Consider the following 23,307-nt stretch of genomic DNA (forward strand, 5'->3'; position numbering starts at 1 on the left):
TATTAATTTAAATGAACTCTCTGAGAGAGAATGAGCATTCTGTATTCTCTCTTGGACCTGACAACATCACAATCCACTCACCACATCTGCCTTGCTGCTCTAATTAAGTAAGCGTACTAGGGTATAGTAATTCTCTTACATAAAGTCAGGAATACAGCAAAGCTTAATTTAGATGTTTTTCTTTAATTATTTGAAACTGTCCTGCAATGTTGTTTTAAATATTTCCTGTAATTTTGAACTCTGATGTCACTGTAAATATATATTTGTTATTGTCTTGTTCATAGGTTCATAGGTAAGTACTAGACTATCTGCCCGAGGGCATCTATAAGCCTAGCCAGAATGTGTTGGCTTTCACCGCCCCCCTTAGATTAGTTCCCTGTGCCTCTGCCCAGCAGAGCCATTAATTCTCTGTGCCTCTGTCCAGCAGAGCCACTGCAGTGATCCCTGGGGTAAATTTTCTGTTTCCCATCCACTCGTCAAGGTTTCTCTTGAAGAATGTTAGTGAGGGGCTCTGCCTAATGTAGATTGGAATCCTGTTCCAAAGCATGGGGAGCCTTTGGGACAGGAATCTATCCCTCCAGCATGTCCTATTTATTGTTGTGGTGAGATTTAGATCCCTAGAGCATGTGGCTCTCGAGGATTTTTTTTTTTTTTAGGTGAAGCATGTCCATCAATTCTGGGTTGGACATGGCCTTGTATGTCAAGCAGAGATCACCTCTGAGTAAGCAGTATGCAACTGACTACAGCTGAAGTTTCTTCAGTCGGGCTGCATCTTGGTGAGGTACTTCTGTGGTCTTTCCAGCTGTTGCAGGTGTCTTGTAAGGTACATCCCAAATGGGGCATTGTACTCTATGATGGTTCTGATGAGTGATGAGTGGAGGGGCACAATAACCACTTTTGTGCTAGATGCAAACTCTTTTGTGATTAGGTGGGCCATATAGAAGGATTTTCTAACCACCTTGGCAATATGATTATCAAAGGAGAGATTACTATATACTTGGGTCCCCAGATCCCTTATTACATTTTCTGTATTTAGGGGACTACCACGTATGTGGTAGTTTGCAGGTACTTTGTTTTTTTCCAAAGGGGATGACTACGCACTTTTTGGCATTTAGCTTGAGGCCATGACTTTGACACCAGGTATCCGTCTCAGTGAGACCCTTCTGGAGGATATTGGTATCAGCCAGAGAGTCAGTTATGGCCCCCAGTTTGCAGTCATCTGTGAACTTGGTCAGCCATAGTCCTCCTGTGCTTGCCTGTACCTCTGAGAAGTATATACCAAACAGGAGGGGTCCCAGAACTGAGCCCTGGGGGATGCCACTTGTAACCGGTTTAGAGTTGGACCTAGAGCCTGCAATTCTCACTGTGTAGGTTCTATCCATGAGCCACCTGGCAACCCATCTCATGGTGTAGGGGTTTATGTTCAGGCTGGTGAGCTTGTCTATAATACCAGAATGGGAAATGGTGTCAAAAGCCTTTGCAAGGTCTAGGTAGGCTGTGTGGGCCTCCTTTCCCTCATATAAAGCCTTGGTAACTGTCTCAAAGATGTCCACCAGGTTTAGGAGGCATGACCTGCCCTTAACAAAGCCAAACTGGGTAGGGTCCAGTGTTTGGAGTTTCCCAATGTCTCTGTTAATGAGTTCCATGATGATGCGGTCCATAGCCTTGCAGACCAGGCTAGTCAGGTTTATATGGTGATAGTTCCTGGGCTTTGTTGTGGCTCCACCTTTGTGGAGCTGGATAACTGTTGCTATGTGCCACTCTATGGGTACGTAACCTGTAGAGATGCTGAGTTTGAACAGTGTGTTTAGGTGAGGGGTTAGTTCATTTTGGAGCTTGTGTAAGACACAGCCTGGGACACCATCTGGTCCCATTGAAGCTGTATTTTTGGCTTTGGATTGGGCTGTTTTAACCTGTATGTCAGTGATTGCTGGGGCTCTACATTCTTCTGATATGTTTATGAACCCTTTAGGGGGTGAGAGGGGGTGACATTTGCACTAAACCTGTCTGCCAGAATGTTGGCAATATCAGTTTGTTCAGTGTATTTTGTGCCATTTTGCACTAACTCAGAGCAGATCTGAGAGTTTCCACTTAGGTTCTTGACATAGCTACAGAATGCTTTGTGGCTATCTTTGGAGTCCTTGGCAATTTTTCTTAATAAGCTAGACTTGGATGATTTTAAGAGGGATCGTAGTTTCTTGCTGTTACTGATCAGGGATGTCTTTCCTTCTTGGGATTTTCCTCTTTTCTGTACTAGTTTCCTCCTTCTATTGTATAGCTTGTTTATGGCAGGGGGCCACCAGACTGGTTTCCTTTTCTTGGAGGAGTGAGTCTTGGTTTTGCATAGGATAGCACACCATGCATTCTTGCAGGTGCTCATAGAGTGCCTTTGTAAGGGATTCAGCAGCTTGGACAGCATTGTCCTTTAGCATGGGGGCTGTGAACCTTTCCACCTCGGTCTTAAGTAATGTGAAGTTTGCTTTTGAAAAGTTTTTCACAGTGGTTTCCTTGATTGGGGGTGGGGGTGGAATGTGGATATCCAGATTGATTAGTCTATGGTCTGATCTAACCAACGAGGGGTTGACCTCCAGTGTGGAACACCAGTCGCCCATGTTGGTGATGACCAGGTCCAATATGTTGTCACCTCTGGTAGGGGTGTTGACCAGTTGATCCAGGGCATTTGAGTTTATAAATTCTAGGAAGCATTGGGCAAGGGAGTTAGTACTTGAGTAGTTCACCCAGTTAATGTTTGGGTAATTGAAATCACCCAGTATTAGGATGTTTGGTAGGACCTTCATATTTTCCAGTGTCTCCAGAAACACGGAATGGGGGTCCTGGGTCATGGTGGGTGATCTGTAACAAGCTACAATTTGAATTGCGGCTTTGCCCGTTGTTAGTTGCACATTGATGATCTCTGAGGCATTGTTCTGCACCACTAACCTGGAGGTGTGGATACCCTTGATGAATATGGATACACCCCTGCCTTTTATGTTTCGGTCTGGGTTCTGTGGCCAAAAAGTATGGTATGAGTTATAGTCTGGTAGTGCTGGGGTTCTCTCTGGAGCCTTAAACCAGGTTTCTGTTACTGCACAGATATCGATGTTCTCCATACTGAGAAGTGCCTTGAGTGCATGCATTTTGAGGTTTAGACTTCTGGCATTGAATAGCATTACCCTCAGTTTTTGGTTACTTGTGCTATTTACTGTGGTGGGTTTGTCTTTTGAGCCTTGCCTAAAAAAGGCACTTTGGGGGCGGCAAAAGCCTTGGCCAGTATTCGAAAGCCTAAAGGTGACAGGTGCAAGCCATCTCTTGCGAAGCAACGTGGCTTGTCGAGCATGTCATCCTAGGTGGACAGATACTGGATCCCCTGTGAATGACACCAGAAACTTAGCCAATTGTTCTTTTATTATTTATTATTAAATATATTTAAACATTTCATCGTGGCTGATCTGTCTAGAGATATTTGAATTCTGAGAGTACCTGCATATTTATATGCTGACACTGTGGGCCACTCCTAATAGCCTTGCTATTTGAATTAATATGGGCCTTAAAGAAGCTGATAAGTGGTACTGGTGACAGTGATAAATCCCTTGAGCAGAAGGGGGCATAGCTAGCAAGCCTGTGACAGCCTTTCCCCAGGTGTGTGCATGTGTAAAACAAATCTGCAAGAATATATGTGTGTGTGTGTGTGTGTGTGTGTGTGTGTGTGTGTGTGTGTGTGTGTGTGTGTGTGTGTGTGTGTGTGTGTGTGTGTGAAAGAGCTACTTGGGCAGGGACACAAAGCACTGGTTGGACAGAAAGAGTGTTTGAGGATTTAGCTTGGAACCCTGGATAAGGACTCAGCTGTATAGCTGTGCCAGTGGGGATTCTTACTGGGGATTAGGACAAAGACAGAGAAACTAGACCCTGACTGTCTGTGGTCTCTGTGTGCTCTTAAGGGAAATTGTGCTTGATGCAGAGAGCTGCATCTGGTAAATACTGTGTGTTTACTTGTCATCCTCCCAATGTACATCCCCCACTGGTGCTAGTGGTGAGAACTGAGGCATCTTGATTACTGGTCCATTTGTGCATCATCACATTTATTGGTTGGCAGTGGTGAGATCACCACATCACATACTGGGATTCAGTGGTGTGGATATGGAATTTCTGTAGCCTGTAAACAGTGGTCACTTAAGAAGGTGCCTGTACTCTTAATCACTCACACAGTGAACATTCAGAGTTCCATATAACAGTAGTTTTATTTATTTTTTGTTAGCTTAGTTAATTGGGGAGATTAGGCTAGGCTGTCAGCAGAGGAGTATGTCAAGATGACAAGGAGCCAGTTGGCTGAGATGTGCCAACCCAAAGGACTGGGGCATGCCAACCTGACTAAAGCAGAGATGATTGCAGCCTTAGTAACAGCTGCATCACAGACCAGCAACCAGGAGGACATCCAGACTGACTTTGGGAATGTACAACACTCAGAAAATGGACAGTTGAATCTTTCCACAGAGGACTTAAAAATCTGTCTGGAGTTAAAGACAGTTGAACTGGAGGCCAAACATTTGGAGCTAGAATCAGCAGAGAGGCTGAGATGTCTGGAGGCTGACAAAAATGAGATATTGAGATGTTTGGAGGCTGAAGAAAATAAGAGGCAGAGACAACATGAAAAGGAGATGCTGACTGTTTGCCAGGGTCACAGAGGTAATGGAGAAGGGAGTAACCAAACCCCAGAAGTAACAAAGGTCAGTAAATGTCTTCTACAATTTACAGAGGGTGATAATTTTGATAGTTGTATTCATATGTTTCAAAGGGTATGTAAAGAGTATAATGTTAACCAAGGACTCTGGGTACGGTTCCTGACCCCCTTACTCCATGGTAAAGCTGTAACTGCTGTTTCTAAATTGTGTGATACAGATTGCTTAAATTACAATACTGTTAAAAATGGTTTATTAGAGTGCTTTAAGTTAACACCTGAAGATTGTAGGAAAAAGTTTTGTGAGCATAGATGCAAGGCAGATAAAAGTTTTTGTGAATATATTGCTGATTTAAGCACTTATTTTCATAGATGGGTGAGTGGGTGTCAGGTCACCACTTTTGAATGGCTGGCAGACCTTTTGGTGAGGGATCAAGCCCTTAGCACTTTGTCTGAGGACATGAGAATCTGGTTAGCAGATAGGGAATGCAATACCACAGATGAGTTGGGGAAAAAGGGAGACCTACACCGAGCAAGCAGAGCATCACTGCACAGGAAAGGGATACCCAGTGCTGCTCATGGGTCTAAAGGAACCTATGGTGGGCAGCAAAACGACCCCAACACAGTCCGCTAGTAACAGGGGAAGTCACTAGTCCAGGTAAATGGCCAGGACCAAGCACTAAATGTTTTAAATGCAACCAGTGGGGCCATGTAGCATATAGATGTCCATGGACGCAAGGTGGGGAATAAAAGGTGGAAGAGCCAGTAAGTGGGAATGCCAGAATGCCGAAATCATTGCAGACACAATAATTTTATATTTGAAATACCTTAATATTACATGTAATAATATAAATTACTCATATCCTACTGGAATGAGCTTTTATTTTGGCAAAAAGTGAAGTTCAGGTCTCTGCAGAGGTTATCAGTGTAATTTGTCCTGCAGAATCCCACATTTGATTTCTGTAGAAAATGTGCCACTCTGGGAATTTGAAAAGGTAGCAGCCTCATCCACAATACTTTATAGTACCACCTCCTAACTTAACAAAATAAGCAGTATGGGATTTATGCCACATTCCATGATTCATGGCATACTGGTAAAATAAATGAAACTGACTATTCTGCTGGACACCTGGGTTAAAGACAGCTGTTCAGTGTGGGACTGGAGAAGCTACATGTCATAATTTCATTGATGGCAGTATGATGGTGAAGCCCAGTAAAGAGTTGTCTTTGTCCTGCAAGAACACAGATGCCTTCCCTGCTGTCTTTCCCAAGCTGCAGTTTAGGTACATCCTCCTGCTTTGCATACTGCTGACTCTGTCTACATTACTTCATGATTTGCCTTCCCCAAGCTGAAGTTTTGGTACATCCATCTGCTTTGCATACTGCTGGCTCCACCTACATTATTTCATGATTTACCTTCCCCAAGCTGCAGTTTTGGTACATCTTCCTGCTTTGTATAATGCTGGCTCCTCCTATGTTACATGAGGTGAATGGCAACATAATGACCAAGCAGTGTAAAAACTGCATGCACAAAAATAATGTCTAAGAATGTCATCTGGATGATCAAAATACACTTGTCATAACTTGGTATTTCAAAACTGTGGTGTTTTAGACCAATTAAAGTGTAAGGAGATTTCAACTACACCACACTGCTTCGAGAGTGGAATAAGATTTTTATTAAAATATACAGGCTGTGCTATGGAGTACTAAGTATTGCTTGTAAGTAATACTTAGAACAGCAGTACATGATGGTATTTAATTTTCACCATTGAAAATATTTTCAGTTTTTGTAAAGATCATTAGATTGGGATTCTTTATAAATGATTGGTGAACATCTCTCAAAACCTTAGCTTTGTATGTTAATGACAAGTTTGTATAAAGCTATTACTGTGAGGAAAACGAGTTTCATGAGGAAACATTACAACTCTCAGGCATATAGTTGTAATAAGTCATTGGTGACTTTGCTATGCATATTTGCAACTTGAGACTAATAAAGAAAAGAACTGACTGCTGTCTTCCTTCTTTTACTACACAGGTACTTGGATTTCATCAATGTGATGACCTATGACTTTCACGGTGCCTGGGATGCAGTGACAGGGCATAACAGCCCCCTCTATCGAGGCTCTACTGATCAAGGAGACAATATCTACTTTAATACAGTAAGCTGTTCTGATAATATCTACTAGCCAGTTTAACACAAAATAATTAAGGAGGTTTTAATTTTCACTTTTTAAGAATAAATTATACAAGGTTCTGCTGATCATGCAGAGATATAACCATCATATGACAGGATGGATGATTCCCTTCAGTTTTTTGTACTTGCACACTTTTACAAAGTGTCGCTCAAATAGTCCTTTTCAGGTTTTAGTTTTTGCAGCTAAATGTTGAACTCAGGGAAAATAAAATATACAAAAATATGTAATCACAGAAAGGAAAAAAGGGAATGCCAGAATCATTGCAGACTTTGCTAAATAATATACAATACCATTATATCTGATACCTTTCATTTATGCAATCACATACTTCCTGTTAAAACACCACCTTGCTGGAAGACAGACAGAGCGAACTCCTCAGGATATCTCCTTTTAGTGCTGCAGTTAAGATTCCTGCAGCGAAAAGGAACCTAGAAAACGAAATCAGATGTTGATCATTGAGAAGTGCATATAAAGAGTGTTAAATAAAAACTGCTGGTAACAAACGTAAACACAGCTCCGCAGCAGTTATCCACGGCGCCAAAAAACTCTGCTCGTTACTCCAGGACAAAAAATATCTATACTCCAAAATGTTAAGCAGTTCCAAACAAGTTTAAAACAGTTAATCAGAGAATCACAGGCGTGGACGTCTGTGTACAGTCCAAATCTTTATTAACAGTTAGTGCTTTCACCTACAGGCTTCATCAGACTATTAAAAATAAGGCAGATGTACCATTTAAATAACATTTAAACTACAGTGATAGGGCAATAAATCGATGACATCACATCCATTTTCCTAAACTAAAACCATTCCATGGAAATTCCATAGAAAGCAAAATACACATAAAAAGCAAAATACACATAAAATTGGTAACTGCACATACACAAGTACATTCTAAAATTAGATTAATACATAGATAAAAGCAAAGATACACATATATATAAAAAACATAAAATCAATAGATATTATTCCGTCTTCCTAACACACAACCTCCTGTTTTTAAGGAAAGGTTTAAGGGGAATTTTATCATTAAGTCCCGGGGGGACATCGGCTCTAAATCTGATCATCCATCTCAGCTCACACTCCTCGGTGTGATTAGTAATGTCTCCCCCTCGTAAACCTTGCCCAATGTATTGCAATACCATAAAAACAAAAGTATGTGAAGTACCTCTAAGTAAGTAGTGTTTAGCCAAAGCACTGAAGGTGGAACCAGCCTGTATATTGTAAGTGTGATCCCTAATGCATTCATGTAGTTTCCTGTTGGTTTTACCAACGTAAAATGCCTCACAGGATACACACTTAGCAAGGTATACCAAGTTCTTACTTTGACATGTGGTATTGGTACTAAAGCTGTACACTACCCCTGTACATGTATGTATAAAAGTACAGCTAGTATCTATGAAGGCACACTGTCCACAGTGACCACACGGTTTGGTATTCACTCTATTTTCTAACTGTTCATAAACAATCTGGTCTAATGACCGATAACAAAGAATCCATTTCAAATTCTTCCTATTCTTAAATGAATAGCTAGGTTGTGGACCAACAATAGCTGCTAAATGCTCATCTAATAGTAGAGTCGCCCAATATTTCTCTATAATCTGTTTAATTTCAAGTACATCTGAAGTAAAGAACATAAATAATCTTAGAAAGTTATTATTGTTATGTCTGATCTCATGTTCTCTTTCATCATTCATGCTCCTATCAGAAAAATAGGGTCTCGCTCTAGTATCCCTTAATATCCCCATCTCATTCATAATTCTATCTACCTCTCTTGGTTTATAATGGCGTTCTATCAGCCTATCCCTAAGACTAATAAGTTCATGTTCATATCCTGCCTGACTTGGATTCAATCTCGAAGCTCTCATACTTAGTCCCTTGACCACATTCTCAAAGGCAAATCTAGGGTGCAACTCCCTCGATGCAATAGGGTATTTCTATAGCATGCTTTTCTATGGACAGAAGTATTAAGCATGCCATTGTCCAGCCTATCAATTTGTACATCTAAAAAAGATATATTATTTCTAGAAAAATTAACTGTAAAATCTAAGTAAGGTGTCAATAAATTAACAGATGACACAAATTCCAATAGGCTAGACTCATCATTCTTCCAAATGAGGAAGAGGTCATCTACAAATCATCTGTAGAAGCCTACCGATTGTTTGAACAAATCCATCCTAAAAAGTTCATCCTCTTCTTATCTAGCCATTACTATGTTGGCGTAGCTATTAGCACAAGAAGTGCCCATAGCTACGCCATCATTCTGTAGGAACATCTCACCATCGAACATAAAAACATTATTGTGCAACACTATCTCTAAAAAAAGACCTATAAGGTCCATCTGTCTATGTCCTAAATCAGAATGTTCAGACATATAAGACTGAACACTGGTTACCCCTACATCATTGGGTATAACCGTGAAAAGACTCCTGACGTCCAATGTAACAAGTACATAACTCTCTTCATCCCCAACATCCCAGAAATAACTATATAGATCTAAAAGGAATGATTTTGTATCTCTTAGAATGAATATGACAGGATGGATAATTTCCTTCAGTTTTTTTGTACTTGTACACTTTTACAAAGTGTCGCTCAAATAGTCCTTTTCAGGTTTTAGTTTTTGCAGCTAAATGTTGAACTCAGGGAAAATAAAATATACAAAAATATGTAATCACAGAAAGGAAAAAAGGGAATGCCAGAATCATTGCAGACTTTGCTAAGTAATATATAATACCATTATATCTGATACCTTTCATTTATGCAATCACATACTTCCTGTTGAAACACCACCTTGCTGGAAGACAGACAGAGAGAACTCCTCAGGATATCTCCTTTTAGTGCTGCAGTTAAGATTACTGCAGCGAAAAGGAACCTAGAAAACAAAATCAGATGTTGATCATTAAGAAGTGCATATAAAGAGTGTTAAAAACTGCTGGTAGATGTCATGGTTGTTGACAAATTTACAGTGAACCACTCTCTATTAAAACAGTACTATGGGTCAAGACTACCTGCGGACTGTGTAAAGAGTCATCACCTTTCAGCTCTAGAAAAATATAGAAGGTTTTCAAGGTAACTTAAAGACTATTACAGACTAAACCATCTATCATGACTGTTAGTGCAGAAAAAAGGACTCATGCTGTCAGTTTGTTAAGTAAACCTGGAAGTTTATACCCTTAAACATATTTCTTCCTAGTTTTGCATTAATAGTTTAGCTCCTATAGCTGGAGTTTTCTTTCTTTTAATGCATATGAGAATGATGACAGCAAAATCTAGGAAAGAGGGTTTTAAACATCAGGGGGAACTCCATGATCCTTAATGGGGAAATGTGAAAGGAAGCAACAGCTGATAGTCATCATGTCCATAAGGCCATAGTATGCATTCAGTGACAAAATAAATGAGACAAACATGGTCATTTCTGGATGGCTGTGAGAGAAAGATTTTTCAAACATAACAAATTTACTAAAAATTCTCAGTATGCGTTATATTTTACAACAACAGGTAGACTTATAAAGGTTGTGTTTAAGTTTGGAACATTTCATTCTTCATTAAAAAAAAAAAATAAAAGGCCACATGCTGAAGATATGACTTTCTGTGATGTTGAAAAGGTGTGCTGGCTGTAGGCTGAGTCGTTAGAATCCTTTTGAACTGATGTGGTGTCCACATTTAGGGAGGTTTTGAAGGGATACTATGTAGAAGACTCTTGGAATTAGGATATGTTAACAAAAATATTAATGGCTAAACAATGGAGTCAAAACATAGTTTACATTGTAAGTACTGATAATGTTTTCATGTAAGGGTGGAGTTATTTCAAAGCCTCCCACCAAATGCATCAACCCACCCGCCCATGGTATTACTTGAAAATCACATGTGAAAAGTCTCAGCTAAAACATCCTGCCCACTCACTGCAAAATCCCATGAAGGGTTGAATACTGTAGATTACAAATTCTCAAATTCTGTGATAGTGAAGCTCTTTCATATTTCAGGAATGCAGGTGATCCTCCCTTATAAATTAGAAATTATAAAATATTTACATGCTGCACTGTACAAAAGAAGAGCAATGCCCATTTCCAACACAGACACTTACAGACACACACACACACACACACACACACACACACACACACACACACACACACACACACACACACAAACAACGTAGTCAGAAATCACCTTAGTACACATATACATAAACTAGTCATCGATTACCTCAGTACGCATACACATAACTTAGGAATCACCTCAGTACACATATACGTAACTTAGTCAGGAATCACCTCAGTACACATATACATATCTTAGTCATCGATTACCTCAGTACGCATATACATAACTTAGGAATCACCTCAGTACGCACATACATACCTTAGTCAGGAATCACCTTCATACACATATATATAACTTAGTCATGAATAACTTCGGTACACATGTACATAACTTAGTCAGGAATCACCTCAGTACAAATATACAAAACCTAGTCAGAAATCACCTCAGTATACATATACATAACTTATTCAGGAATCACCTCAGTACAAATATACATAACCTAGTCAGGAACCACCTCAGTACACATATACATAACTTAGTCAGGAATCACACTCATACACATATACATAACTTAGTCATGTATCACCTCAGTACACATGTACATAACTTAGTCAGGAATCACCTCAGTACACATATACATAACCTAGTCAGGAACCACCTCAGTACACATATACATAACCTAGTCAGGAACCACCTCAGTACACACATACATAACCTAGTCAGGAATCACCTTGGTATGCACATAAATAACTTAGTCAGGAATCACCTCAGTACACATATACATAACTTAGACAGGAATCAACTCTGTACATGTATACATAACTTAGTCAGGAATCACCTCAGTACACATATACATAACTTAGTCATGTATCACCTCGGTACATATGTACATAACTTAGTCAGCAAGCACCTCAGTACACATGTACATAACTTAGTCAGGAATCACCTCAGTTCACATATACATAACTTAGTCATGAATCACCTCAGTACACACTTGCATAACTTAGTTAGGAATCACCTCAGTACATGTATATATAACTTAGTCAGGAATCACCTCTGTACACATATACATAACTTAGTTATGTATCACCTCAGTACACGTATACATAACTTAGACAGGAATCACCTCTGTACAGTATACATAACTTAGTCAGGAATCACCTCAGTACACATATACATAACTTAGACAGGAATTACCTCTGTACAGTATACATAACTTAATCATGTATCATCTCAGTACGCATATACATAACTTATTCAGGAATCACCTCTGTACACATATACACAACTTAGTCATGTATCACCTTAGTATACGTATACATAACTTAGACAGGAATCACCTCTGTACAGTATATATAACTTAGTCAGGAATCACCTCAGTACAGACATACATAACTTAGCCAGGAATCACCTCGGTATGCACATAAATAACTTAGGAATAACCTCAGTCCACACATACATAACTTAATCAGGAATCACCTCAGTAAGCATATACATAACGTAGTCAGGAATCACCTTCATACACATATACATAACTTAGTCATGTGTCACCTCAGTACATACATACATAACTTAATTAGGAATCACCTCAGTACACACATATATAACTTAGTCAAGAATCACATCAGTACACTTATACATAACTTAGTCAAGAATCACCTTAGTAGACATATACATAACTTAGTCATGTATCACCTCAGTACATGTATACATAACTTTGTCAGGAATCACCTCTGTACACACATACATAACTTAGTTAGGAATCACCTCGGTACACATGTACATAACTTAGTCATGTATCATCTCAGTACGCATATACATAACTTAGTCAGGAATTACCTTAGTACACATATACCTACATATATGCTGGACACCCTAAGATTCTACTGGCAAGATGATGAAACCATCACCAATCTTGCTGTGTGCAAGTTTAAAGTATATGATATCAAAATTAAAGTCACTAAGGTGTGGAAGGTGGCTGGCATGGCTCCAGCCTACAAGTCAGCTGGCTCAAGGCTGTTGCATAGCTATTGCATTACTGACTGAAGGCATTTTTTATAGTATCACTTCTGTTTATACACATCATTAGGAAATATGTCCTTCATTCTTTTTCCAGCATGACATTTGCAGAAGTTGCTGCGCCAGACGTCACAGTCCCAATAGTGCTTTAGCTTTAGTCATTTACAGAAGCATTCTGTTGATTCTCTCTTGAAATATAATTTGCTTAAAAGAGCATATCAAAACCCACAATCATTTTAGAGCATATCTAAAAGGAATGAAAACTGCTCAAACTAAAATAATGTTTTTGCAGGGAGGGCAAGTCCCCTTGTTTACCCACACCCTTTCTAATTGTATATAGCACACCAAGATTGGGCTTGAAGGGTGGCATTAATATTAAGGTGTTTACCTCACAAACAAGATGCACAAGGTTTGATTCTCATTGACAGAAATTGGGTAGGCTTAAAATGGCCCACAAGGGCAACAAGCCTAATACTTGCCTATGAAATTATGAGCAACATTGGGGGTAGGGAAAACTCCCAGATCCTGCTACACCACTATCTCATGCAAAACGCTGCTAGTGAAACTAGCACTGAAAAGAATATTTACTCATATGAGAGTCCCCCCCCCTTTTTTTTTTGTTACATCACTAAAAAGTGTTTGTTCTTCTAGATTACAACCATTCTGCCCTATACTGGAGTGATAGGACTTCATAGATTAGTACTAAGCTAACTGCCTTTGCGAGCCATTTTAAGCCTAGCCAATTATCCCATGTGAGACTCAAACCCTGTACCTTGTGTTTGTAAAACAAGCACCTTAACCATTAGGCCACCTCCCCAATTATCAAATCTTGGAAGCATTAGAAAGTATGGATTATAGGTTGTGTGTGTATGTGTGTCTGTCTGTATGTCTCTTTCTTTCGATATATATATATATATATATATATATATATATATATATATATATATATATATCTAATGTGTGTGTGTGTGTGTGTGTGTGTGTGTGTGTGTGTGTGTATTTAAGATATATGACAAGTTATTGAGCAGCAGTATGCCGAATACAAAATGCTAGTCAAAATGTTGAAACTTTACAATGTTGAACTCAAAATACCTACTAATAGCATGCATGTACTGCATATGTACACTGCTCAAGTAAACAGTCAGTCAGCAAGCACTATGACTCCCCTGTTACTAAAACACAGAAAAGAGAACAAAAATGGGACCTGCAGGGGTGCAGGTTCAGCTATCTACATGTGTAGGGGAGTACATATTTGGATTTCAACATTTTAACATTTCAGCGTTTTGATACTTCAACATTGTACATTCGGTATTATGACTTTCAGTATATTGCTTTTCAGGAAGTTGACATGGACCATATATAGACAGAAACAGAGAGAGAGAGAAAGGGTGGCAGGAGTCAAGTCTTTATATAACAACCTCTTAAAAGTTCTCTATTTGAGATACATGGAGAAAAATATAATAATAAAGATTAGTATGTAATTTGGTGTAATCAGCACATCCTTTTTTGTTTAATGTGGTCTAGGAATTTCCTTTGAGCCAGTCTGTCACTCCATATAGTTACCCAACATCTTCCCTGAACAAGAAAACAAAAGAAAATAATTTGAATTTTCATACAACCTGCACATATTAGGTAGAATGAGATAATCCAATAAGTAGCCTATTTGACTTGTCTCTTTTGTGAAAGGAAAGCAGGCTCATTCTACAATCAATATGGTCTCTCTCTCTATACAACTTACAAAATGTATTTACCTTTGTTAGGATAGACAAAACAGGACATACTTTAAGTTGGGTGGCTGAGGACCACCAAAGCAACTCAGCAACTATCAATGCATTTTTTTTTTATTTTTAATAATTTAAATGCTCAGAGTGTCTGAAAGGTTGTCACCATGAGCCACACCTTTTCCACACATAAGAAATTTGATATCAAGCCCCAGTGTAGAACAAGATATGCTTCACCTGTCTTGGTAAAGTATGCTGTGGATTAAACATCTTTTTTTTTTTTTTGTAGTCAAAAGGTGCACCAGTTGGTACATGAACTAGCCTATCTTGAACCCTATTCTGGTACAGCTCAGGTGACATGATTGGTAAAGCAAACATTGCACATAGGGAATAATTACAGAAGAGAACTAAAACAGGAGCTTAGTTGTTACATAGTGATTTTACCCAGTGAGCTGACATGTTTTTGCTACAGCACTGATCCTTATCACTCATAGTTCAGATAGGTGTAATACTAACCCCAGCAGTAGATGTATAAATAGCAGAATCGTTGCTACAAAATAAATAAGCTCCCACTCCCAGATTGTCTGTGGTTTTGCCATCATGTTTATTGTGAATTTACCAGTAAATATTGCAGGGGAACTCCTCAAGTGTGTGGGAGTAAAGCAAATACTTAAGAAAGATGCTAAGGAGAATGTCAACAACTTTAATGTGACGTGCCTAGAACAATTGCATTTCTGGCTTTTAGCAGACCAGATACTTTCCTGATGTTGCTGTTTGTCTGCTAGGAGAAATTTGATGAGAGAATCATAAAAATAACACGGTACTTGTATAGAGGCTTGTACAACAAAACCTCATTTGGAGTCTGTAATTGTCCAAACTATTATTTGGAGCAGGCCACTTCTAACAGAATACTATGTTACTATTACGTTTTTTTTCTTTTGTGGGTGTGAGTGTGTGGGAATATGTGAACTTGTATGAGAGTCTGTAATTGTCAGAGCAATTATGTAGAGCAGGACGCAGTTCTTAGTTGGTGGTGTTTATGTTTGTGTGCTTGTAGGTGTGTGTCTGTATGTGTATGTGTTTGTTTTCATAGGTTCATAGGTTGGTCCTAGGCTATCGGCCCTAGGGCTTATACAAGCCCAGCCATAACAATTCCCTGGATATTTCTTCCCACAATATTTACTTCCCTGGACCCCTGTCTAGCAGGGTGACTGACGTGACCCCCGGGGTGAATTTCCTATCTCCCATCCAATTGTCAAGGTTCCTTTTGAAGAGGGCCAAGGAGGCACTCTGCTTGACATGTATGGGCAGTCTATTCCAGAGTCAGGGGAGTCTCTGGGTCAGGAACCTATCCCTCCAGCATGTTTTGTTCATTGTGATGACAAGGTTTAGATCCCTGGAGCGTGTGGCTCTGAGGGATTGGGATTTCTTTAAGTGGAGCATGTCCAACATGTCAGGGTTTGACATGGCCTTGTATGTTAAGCAGAGATCACCTCTGAGTAGACGACATGCCACAGAGTATAGCTGGAGTTTTTTTAGATGGTCAGCATAGGCATCTGCTTTAGGCATGTGATTCTTTTAGTGAGGTATTTCTGCGCCCTTTCCACCTGTTGCAGATGTCTTGTGAGGTACATACCAAATGGGGTGTTGTACTCTATAATGGATCTAATGAGGGATGAGTACAGTGGGACAATGACCTCCTTTTTTCTGGATGAAAAACCCTTAGTGATGAGGTGTCCCATATAGAAGGATTTCCTGACTGTTGTGGTGATGTGGTTATCAAAGATGAGACCACTGTCCACCTGTGTTCCTAAGTCTCTCATCACACTTTCGGTGTTTAGTGTACCGCTACCTATGTGGTAATTCATGGGTGCATGTTTTTTCCCAAAGGGGATAACTATACATTTCTTGGTATTAAACTTGAGCCCATGGCTCTGGCTCCAAGCATCTGTTTCTGTAAGGCCCTTTTGTAAAATATCCACATCATTTGTGGATTCAATAATGGCTCACAGCAGTCATCCACGAACTTTGTTAGCCAGAGTCCCTTAGTGTTGGCCTGTACTTCAAAGTAGATGCCATGTTATGAATGTCAAACTGGCTGCATATGCAAATAAAATCATTCTAAACCCCAGTTATATGTTTCCATATCACTGATGGATCTGATGAGAATAAGGAAATGTATGTGTAGACTGATTTGCATATTTGCCTAGATCACTAGTTGGTGCTTTTACAAGAAAGAACAATTATTGGGGTTCCAAAACATAGCCTTGTGTAATCTGACCAATAACAGAAACAGTCAGCAGCTTTGACTCTAGAGGTTCTACTGCACTGATAATTCTTCAATCAGAACAAAGGACCCTTTCAAGACTCAACATGACTGGTTTTCATGAAGCAGGGTATGGTATTCTCTTTAAAATGACCTTCTTAAATTGAAAAAAAGGATGCATGTGACTTTTCCAGATGTCTTCGATTATAATTTGTGAGTAATGACTTTAGAATATACACTAATGCTTCTGCACTGAAAGGTGCTCTCAAGCTGAGAAAGATTGGACGAAGAACAGGGGCACCTCCAGTTCACTATTTAGACAGACGAAAAAGGGCTCCATCTTAATTGTCTAGTTTTGGCAGTTCAGGCCAGAAACATGAGTTACTGCTGCATGGGTAATATTCAGAGTTTGCACTGCTTAGACTAAGGAATGAGGGCAAGAAATGGAGGAAGCAAAGTGAAAGTACTGGGTATGTGTTTATATGTTGAGTGCAAACAGTGGAGCCAACAAAGTACTGGGTATTAACGTTCACTGAACAAGATACATATAACAATTATGTGTATACAACAGTTCAAAATATTACATGGCAAGTTCATATCAGATAAATTAACGTTCACTGAACGTTAATTTATCTCATATGTAATTGCCATGTAATGTTTTGAACTGTTGTATACACATAATTGTTATATGTATCTTGTTTTTATGTCTCTGTAGTTTTTATGTAAGTATTTAGTATAATTAATTGGTTAATTGGGTGCTTCTTTACATAAAAGGGCTGGGTTGTAAAACTGAAACTGTTCTGATGAAGTCCCTTCAGTAGGGAAGAAAGCGCTCAATCGGTGTGTGGTACAATAAAGCTTTTTGGATTTTACCAGTTGCTGTGAAAGTTTTTTTCACTGGTTCCAGTTGTGGTTTGGAGTTGTAGGTATTGTAATTTGGGAGTGAAATTAATAAGAACTGGGATTTTCTCAGCTTTCCCATTAAAAGATTGGATTTCATTCCAGAAGTGTTTTGACTAGCTGAATATAGACAGTTTTAACCAGCTTTACTCATAGTGCAGCAGCTCTTCACTACCCAGAGGGCATCATCAGTAATGTGCAGGGTTTTTAAGGGAGGGAGAGAGACAGAGTCTGACTGAGGAAGAAAGTAGCAAAGATATGTACAATGTAAGCATAATGTTATAATGTGAGCAGTCTACACTAGTAATTTAAAACAGATCAATAGTAAAACAGCTGGAAATGGAGCATACTACATGCTATTTTAAAAGCGGCAGTTTTTAGTTTCTCAAATACCTGACTGACTCTCTGATCATGTAAGAGTATAAATGAGTTAAAGCAGGTTTAGGCATTCCTAATACGATTCACATGTACAACTTCATTATGTCACACACAAATTAGTCCTGACTGACAGTTGTCTGTTTGAAGTAATGGATTTGAACATGTGGAGGGAGGAGTTGTTGCTTATGAATATTCATTAATGCTATTATCTACTGGATATTCATAAAGTGAGATTCCCAGTCAGCTGATACCAGACACAAAAGCTTCAAACTTCCTATTGTTCAGAAAATACATATTGATGCAAAGCCTGCTGTTCTATTAACATTTTAACTGCATTAGAGAAACATGTAAAAAAATGTCCCTGGATTTGTCCTTTGCCCTTGATTATTGAGCAAAATACCTCAGAGCTCTTCTCCTAGTGTTGATGTCATGCCACACCCAAATTCTCAGTAGATGTGCTGTGATGGAACATAGACAGTAGGAAAAGTATTCAGAGCATACTTCTTATCTGTTCCTTTCATGCAGAACATTCATGGTTTTTCTTCACGTTTTCCCGTCTCTTGCAAAATGTGTGATTTTTCTCATTAATTACTGAGGATTGCAGTTAGTCAGTAATGGTAGATATTAGTGTCATACCTACTGTTCAGAAAATGCATGCTAAAGCAAACCACATTGTTCTCTTAATTTTTAAATGAATTACAGAAATATTTAAAAAAGATGAATGAAAAGAAAACGATACATCTTGCAGAACGGCTATGAGCATATCTTTTTGATATTGTGCAAATGATTCTCTTGCAGGTGGCAAGTATGCCTTAAAATGCAACATTGTGAAGCACTAAACCTTGGTAACTGCTGCCTCAACTCATTTGGACACAAAAAGTGTTAGTTGCATGCTTTGAGATGTGCAGTTAGGTGAAGTCCTGAAATGAAGAAAAAGAAAAGCTTTGGCTGCCATGAGCTAGTTATATAGAGCCCCACATCTCCAGGTATCTTCAAGTTGCAAGGGTTTTCCATAGGTGCCAGCCTTTGTACTTTTTCTACGTTTGACTGTGAGGTCATTAGGGGTCCAGCAGTACTTATTACTTCTCGATCTCCTTACAGGAAAGATTCTGTTCGGAATGTCCAGACCAATATAAGTGCTGTCAGTATGATCACACATCATTCAGTATCAGCACGAGAATTGTGTTAGTACTTGTAGGTGTGTTCACTAATGCCAATTCCTTTACTCACATGAAAGAGATTTCTTTTACACAGACAACTGTAGTCCTGCATCTTAAAGGACTATACTGATAGTACAGGACAGCTGTCACTTATGGAGTGTGGTAGAATCTCATTATCAAGTGTAACTGCTGATCATCAGTTGTGTGTAGATGAGTTTTTTGAAAGAGGATAGTTCTGTGGTCATTTTTATAGCAGATAGCTTTTGATCCTCCGTAATAAGGGTTCCTTGATTGTCCCACTAACTAGAGAAAAGGCAGTTTGAGTTATGTAATATAGAGTTCAATATGCTGTAAGATCTAGAGAGCATTTTCTCTGAACTCGAGACAGTAGATATAATTTCACAGAGCCTGTTGATTTCCTGACAATTGGCAGGAAAATTAGCAAATTGTGATGAGATTAATTCTCTTAATTGTCGGAGAGTGACTGTGTATTTGTTGTTGATTTTAAGAATTAGTCGTAACTCAGAGTTTTTGCCTTATATTTGAAAATATCCCATACCTTGATATCTTTAATAAGAGAGAAGTCAGTGAGGTTAACCATCTCATTATTGATCTTAATGTTCGGATTAAGATGAAGGGGCTGGAGTAGAGGTAGAGTATTTTCAAGGTTGATGTCTTTTATCAATTTTTGGAATAGTCTGATCTTATGTTTTAGGGTACTAGATAATTTGGTCAGGGATAGAAACGGGAGAGCTTTGGGTTAATTTTGTTAGTAACAACGTGATTGTACCATATTTTCATCCAGGATGGGGACAGAGTATAATCTTCACAACTGAGTTTTGAAATAGTCAAGATTCTATTAGCACAAATAATCATGTAGTAGAGTTGAAAATTTGGAAGGCTTAGCCCACCTTTTGCCTTGGGGTAAGCTAGCTTAGAGTAAGATATCCTAACTGATTTAGGAAACCAAATAAATTTGGCTAATTCTTTATTCATTTTACAGAATAGATTATAACTCTTATTACATGCCCTCTGTGCTCAATCGTTTTGATCCCAAAATCTCTCCTTCATATACTTGTTGTTCCTTTCTGAGAGCTGACCTCCTTCATATACTTTGGTTCTGCAAACATACCCACAAACTTTGGTGTTCTTTAAAAGTACGCCTCGAGAAAATGGGATACCATAAATCTACCCTTTCCTGGGAAACAGCCATTCTCCATATCCCCACCACTAAGCTACCCAAGTTAGAACATCATGTACTAATCACTCTCTGCTCTGTTATCAAATTATACATCACTAAAAACTGGATGGATCGCACTAACTTTGCTGGACGGGGTTTAAGGAGATGGCATTGAAATATATTTCTGCCCAAAAGCTTATCATAAATGGGCCTAAGAAATAAGCCTACTTTAAAGAATTCTGGAAATGCTTACTTGACCAAATTCTTTGTGATCTCGTAGCTTATCATCTTGATTATTGTAGAGGTCCCACCCCCCTGTCATACTCGGAGATCCACTGATATCCCTCATAACTTTGAATTTTCCATTCTAATGTATTTTATTTGTCTGGTAGCACCTTTGCTTGTAAATTTTGTATATAAATTAGTTAGCTTATAGGTTTAGGTAGTTTATTTTTTTTTGCTTTCAGGTTCACCCTTGCATGCAATGCTTTGTTACCCAATCACGGATTTTTTGTAATGTTTTGTTATTTGTGAAATAAAATAAAAAGTTATTTGAGAAAAAAAAAAGTGTAACTGCTGAGCGCCCAGCTGAGAACTTAGTGTTTGCTACAAGTGGAATTATACCTTGAATACTCTGTCATCAATGAGTGACTCACAGTCATGACATGAAGTTTACTCACAAGATGGAAACATAGGCCCCTTGGGATCCTTATTATATGTGTGAGACCCATAACTGCAAATATCTCAATTAAAAAAATGGTACTTACGTATTATCACAACCAGATTTTGCATCGTCTTTTAACTTTGTTGATTTGTACTGAAACGGCATCACTGAAGTGTACTATGGAAGGGTACACTGTCAGGATATTGGTCACCGTTTTAACAAATGTTAGGACTTATAATTTTTAAGATTTGTGGGAAGCATCCTTTAAACACATCAAGCGTTGATTTCTGTGATCGCAGTGGTTACGTGTGTATGTCTGTTGGTTCTGAAAGGAGTGTGGCAGTTAAGCGGATGATATTGCGCACAAGCGGAGTTTGAACAGCAGATTAGGTGCTTGCTATTATTTTCTGTAGTGTTGTTGTAGTCTTAGGGTAGGTTTACCATTGAATCGGCTGTGAAAAGAATAGTTAAGGTTTTGAAAACAGATCTCTTTCCTTCACCGACTGCCAGCATGTCAAAGGAGCACCTTGAAAGTGGAATGGGACTTGCTTAAACTGACACGAGATGCTGGCAGTAAAGGGGAAACCTATTTTTCAAACCTTACTTTTCCGACTTCAGTTTTTTCAGCCGTTTCAATGATAAACCTTCGTAAAACTACTAAAACATTACAGAAGACGTGTCTAACCTTCATAACACTGTACTGCTACTACTTGACCTAAACAGAAGCAACCAGCATTACCGCAAAAATCTGGTTGCGATAATACGTAAGTACCCAAAAAATAAAGTGCAACTGAATAAACTAAAGTCAATGTCTAAAAGTGTTGCAACATCTTTAAAACATTTTTGCAATAGTGGCTTCACTCCCTTCCACATCTGTGACACATTTAAGGCAATGCTCTATGATGCTGCAGCCTTGGACTTAGTATATGTTCCATCATTCACAATTATAGTCTCTTCCAAGGCTGGATTATAAATAACAGTTTTCGGAATACTAACAGGCATCTGGTCTCAGTACTAGTGTAGGTTATCATTCAATAACAGGAATACATTATTTTTATTTCTTGTCCAGTGCTCCAGTTCTCCAAGGAGAACACCAAGACTTTTAACCAAAGGGAGTAGATGAATACAGACATAGCCAATGACAAATTCAGCATACCAACTCGTGAAAAGTTGTAATAAATGCCCATCTTGGGCAGTTCCTGTCTTATGTTGTTGGTTTTAGTAGTAGTAAGGGGCTTCACAAGTATGGAGCAGTAGTATTTATTCACCACCAATCTTTTTAGCAAGTCTATCACTCTTGAATTATTGATAGCTATCAGACAGTAAAACAGTGTAACGCATTACAAGTTAAACTTGTCAAGGTCACAACTCACTGAAAGTAAGTCCTTTCTCCAACACTCAGTGTTAATGTATTTATAAAGTTAGTGGAAGTGAGCATCATGTTAAGTTCCTAGTAGTAAGGGGCTTCACAAGTATTCAGGACCACAGTTCAGCAAAGAGGGGAAAAAGTGGGCTCCAACAGTGTTATTAACAAGAATCTGAGGTGTTTGCCAAAAATAACAGCTTTTCTGAAGGAAAAGTAGTTACATCATCAACCCTAATTTAGGGTAGTGCAGGCTGTTATAAAATAAATTTAGATGTTAAATGGAAAGGCAGCCAGAAGATTCTGAGGTCATTCAGTCTTATAAGTTCTTAGACACACACTAGGCTAATGATCACTTCTGCCTGTATAAGCCTAATAATGCAACCCAAATGTATGCCATGGGCCATTATGCCTTTGAGGTTATTTTAAGAGTTATGTGTTAGTTAGGGTATGATTTAATGGCTGCATATGTCCTTCAGAGACACAGGTGTCAGACCACAGAGGAATTTCCAATTTCTCATCCACTGGTCCAGGTTACAGTTGAATAGGGTTAGGGAAGGGCGCTACCTTCACATGAATGGGAAGCCTCTTCCAGAAAATGGAAATTCCTTGAAGTACATACCTGTACCCCCAACATGTCCTATTTAAATCCCAGGCAAAGTTTAAATCTTTGCATCTAGTAGTTCTGGTGCTCTTCATTTTGCAGATTACAAAAGGTTCATTAAAGTGGGATTGAATGACACC

At 38.8% G+C, this 23,307-nt stretch overlaps 1 protein-coding gene across 3 annotated transcripts in view; it reads left to right on the top strand.

The window, feature by feature from the left end:
* LOC122799842 (acidic mammalian chitinase-like) overlaps positions 1-23,307 on the top strand; it is a 388,615-nt gene that overhangs the window by 338,475 nt on the left and 26,833 nt on the right. For all 3 annotated transcript variants that reach the window (XM_044069170.1, XM_044069172.1, XM_044069169.1), the window contains exon 7: positions 6,711-6,834. In XM_044069170.1, the coding sequence (XP_043925105.1) occupies positions 6,711-6,834 (124 nt within the window). The remainder of the gene's footprint in view (positions 1-6,710; positions 6,835-23,307) is intronic.

The sequence above is a fragment of the Protopterus annectens genome, chromosome 4.part0, assembly GCF_019279795.1.
Source record: "Protopterus annectens isolate FY-2018-M chromosome 4.part0, PAN1.0, whole genome shotgun sequence".
NCBI classification, from domain to species: domain Eukaryota; kingdom Metazoa; phylum Chordata; order Ceratodontiformes; family Protopteridae; genus Protopterus; species Protopterus annectens.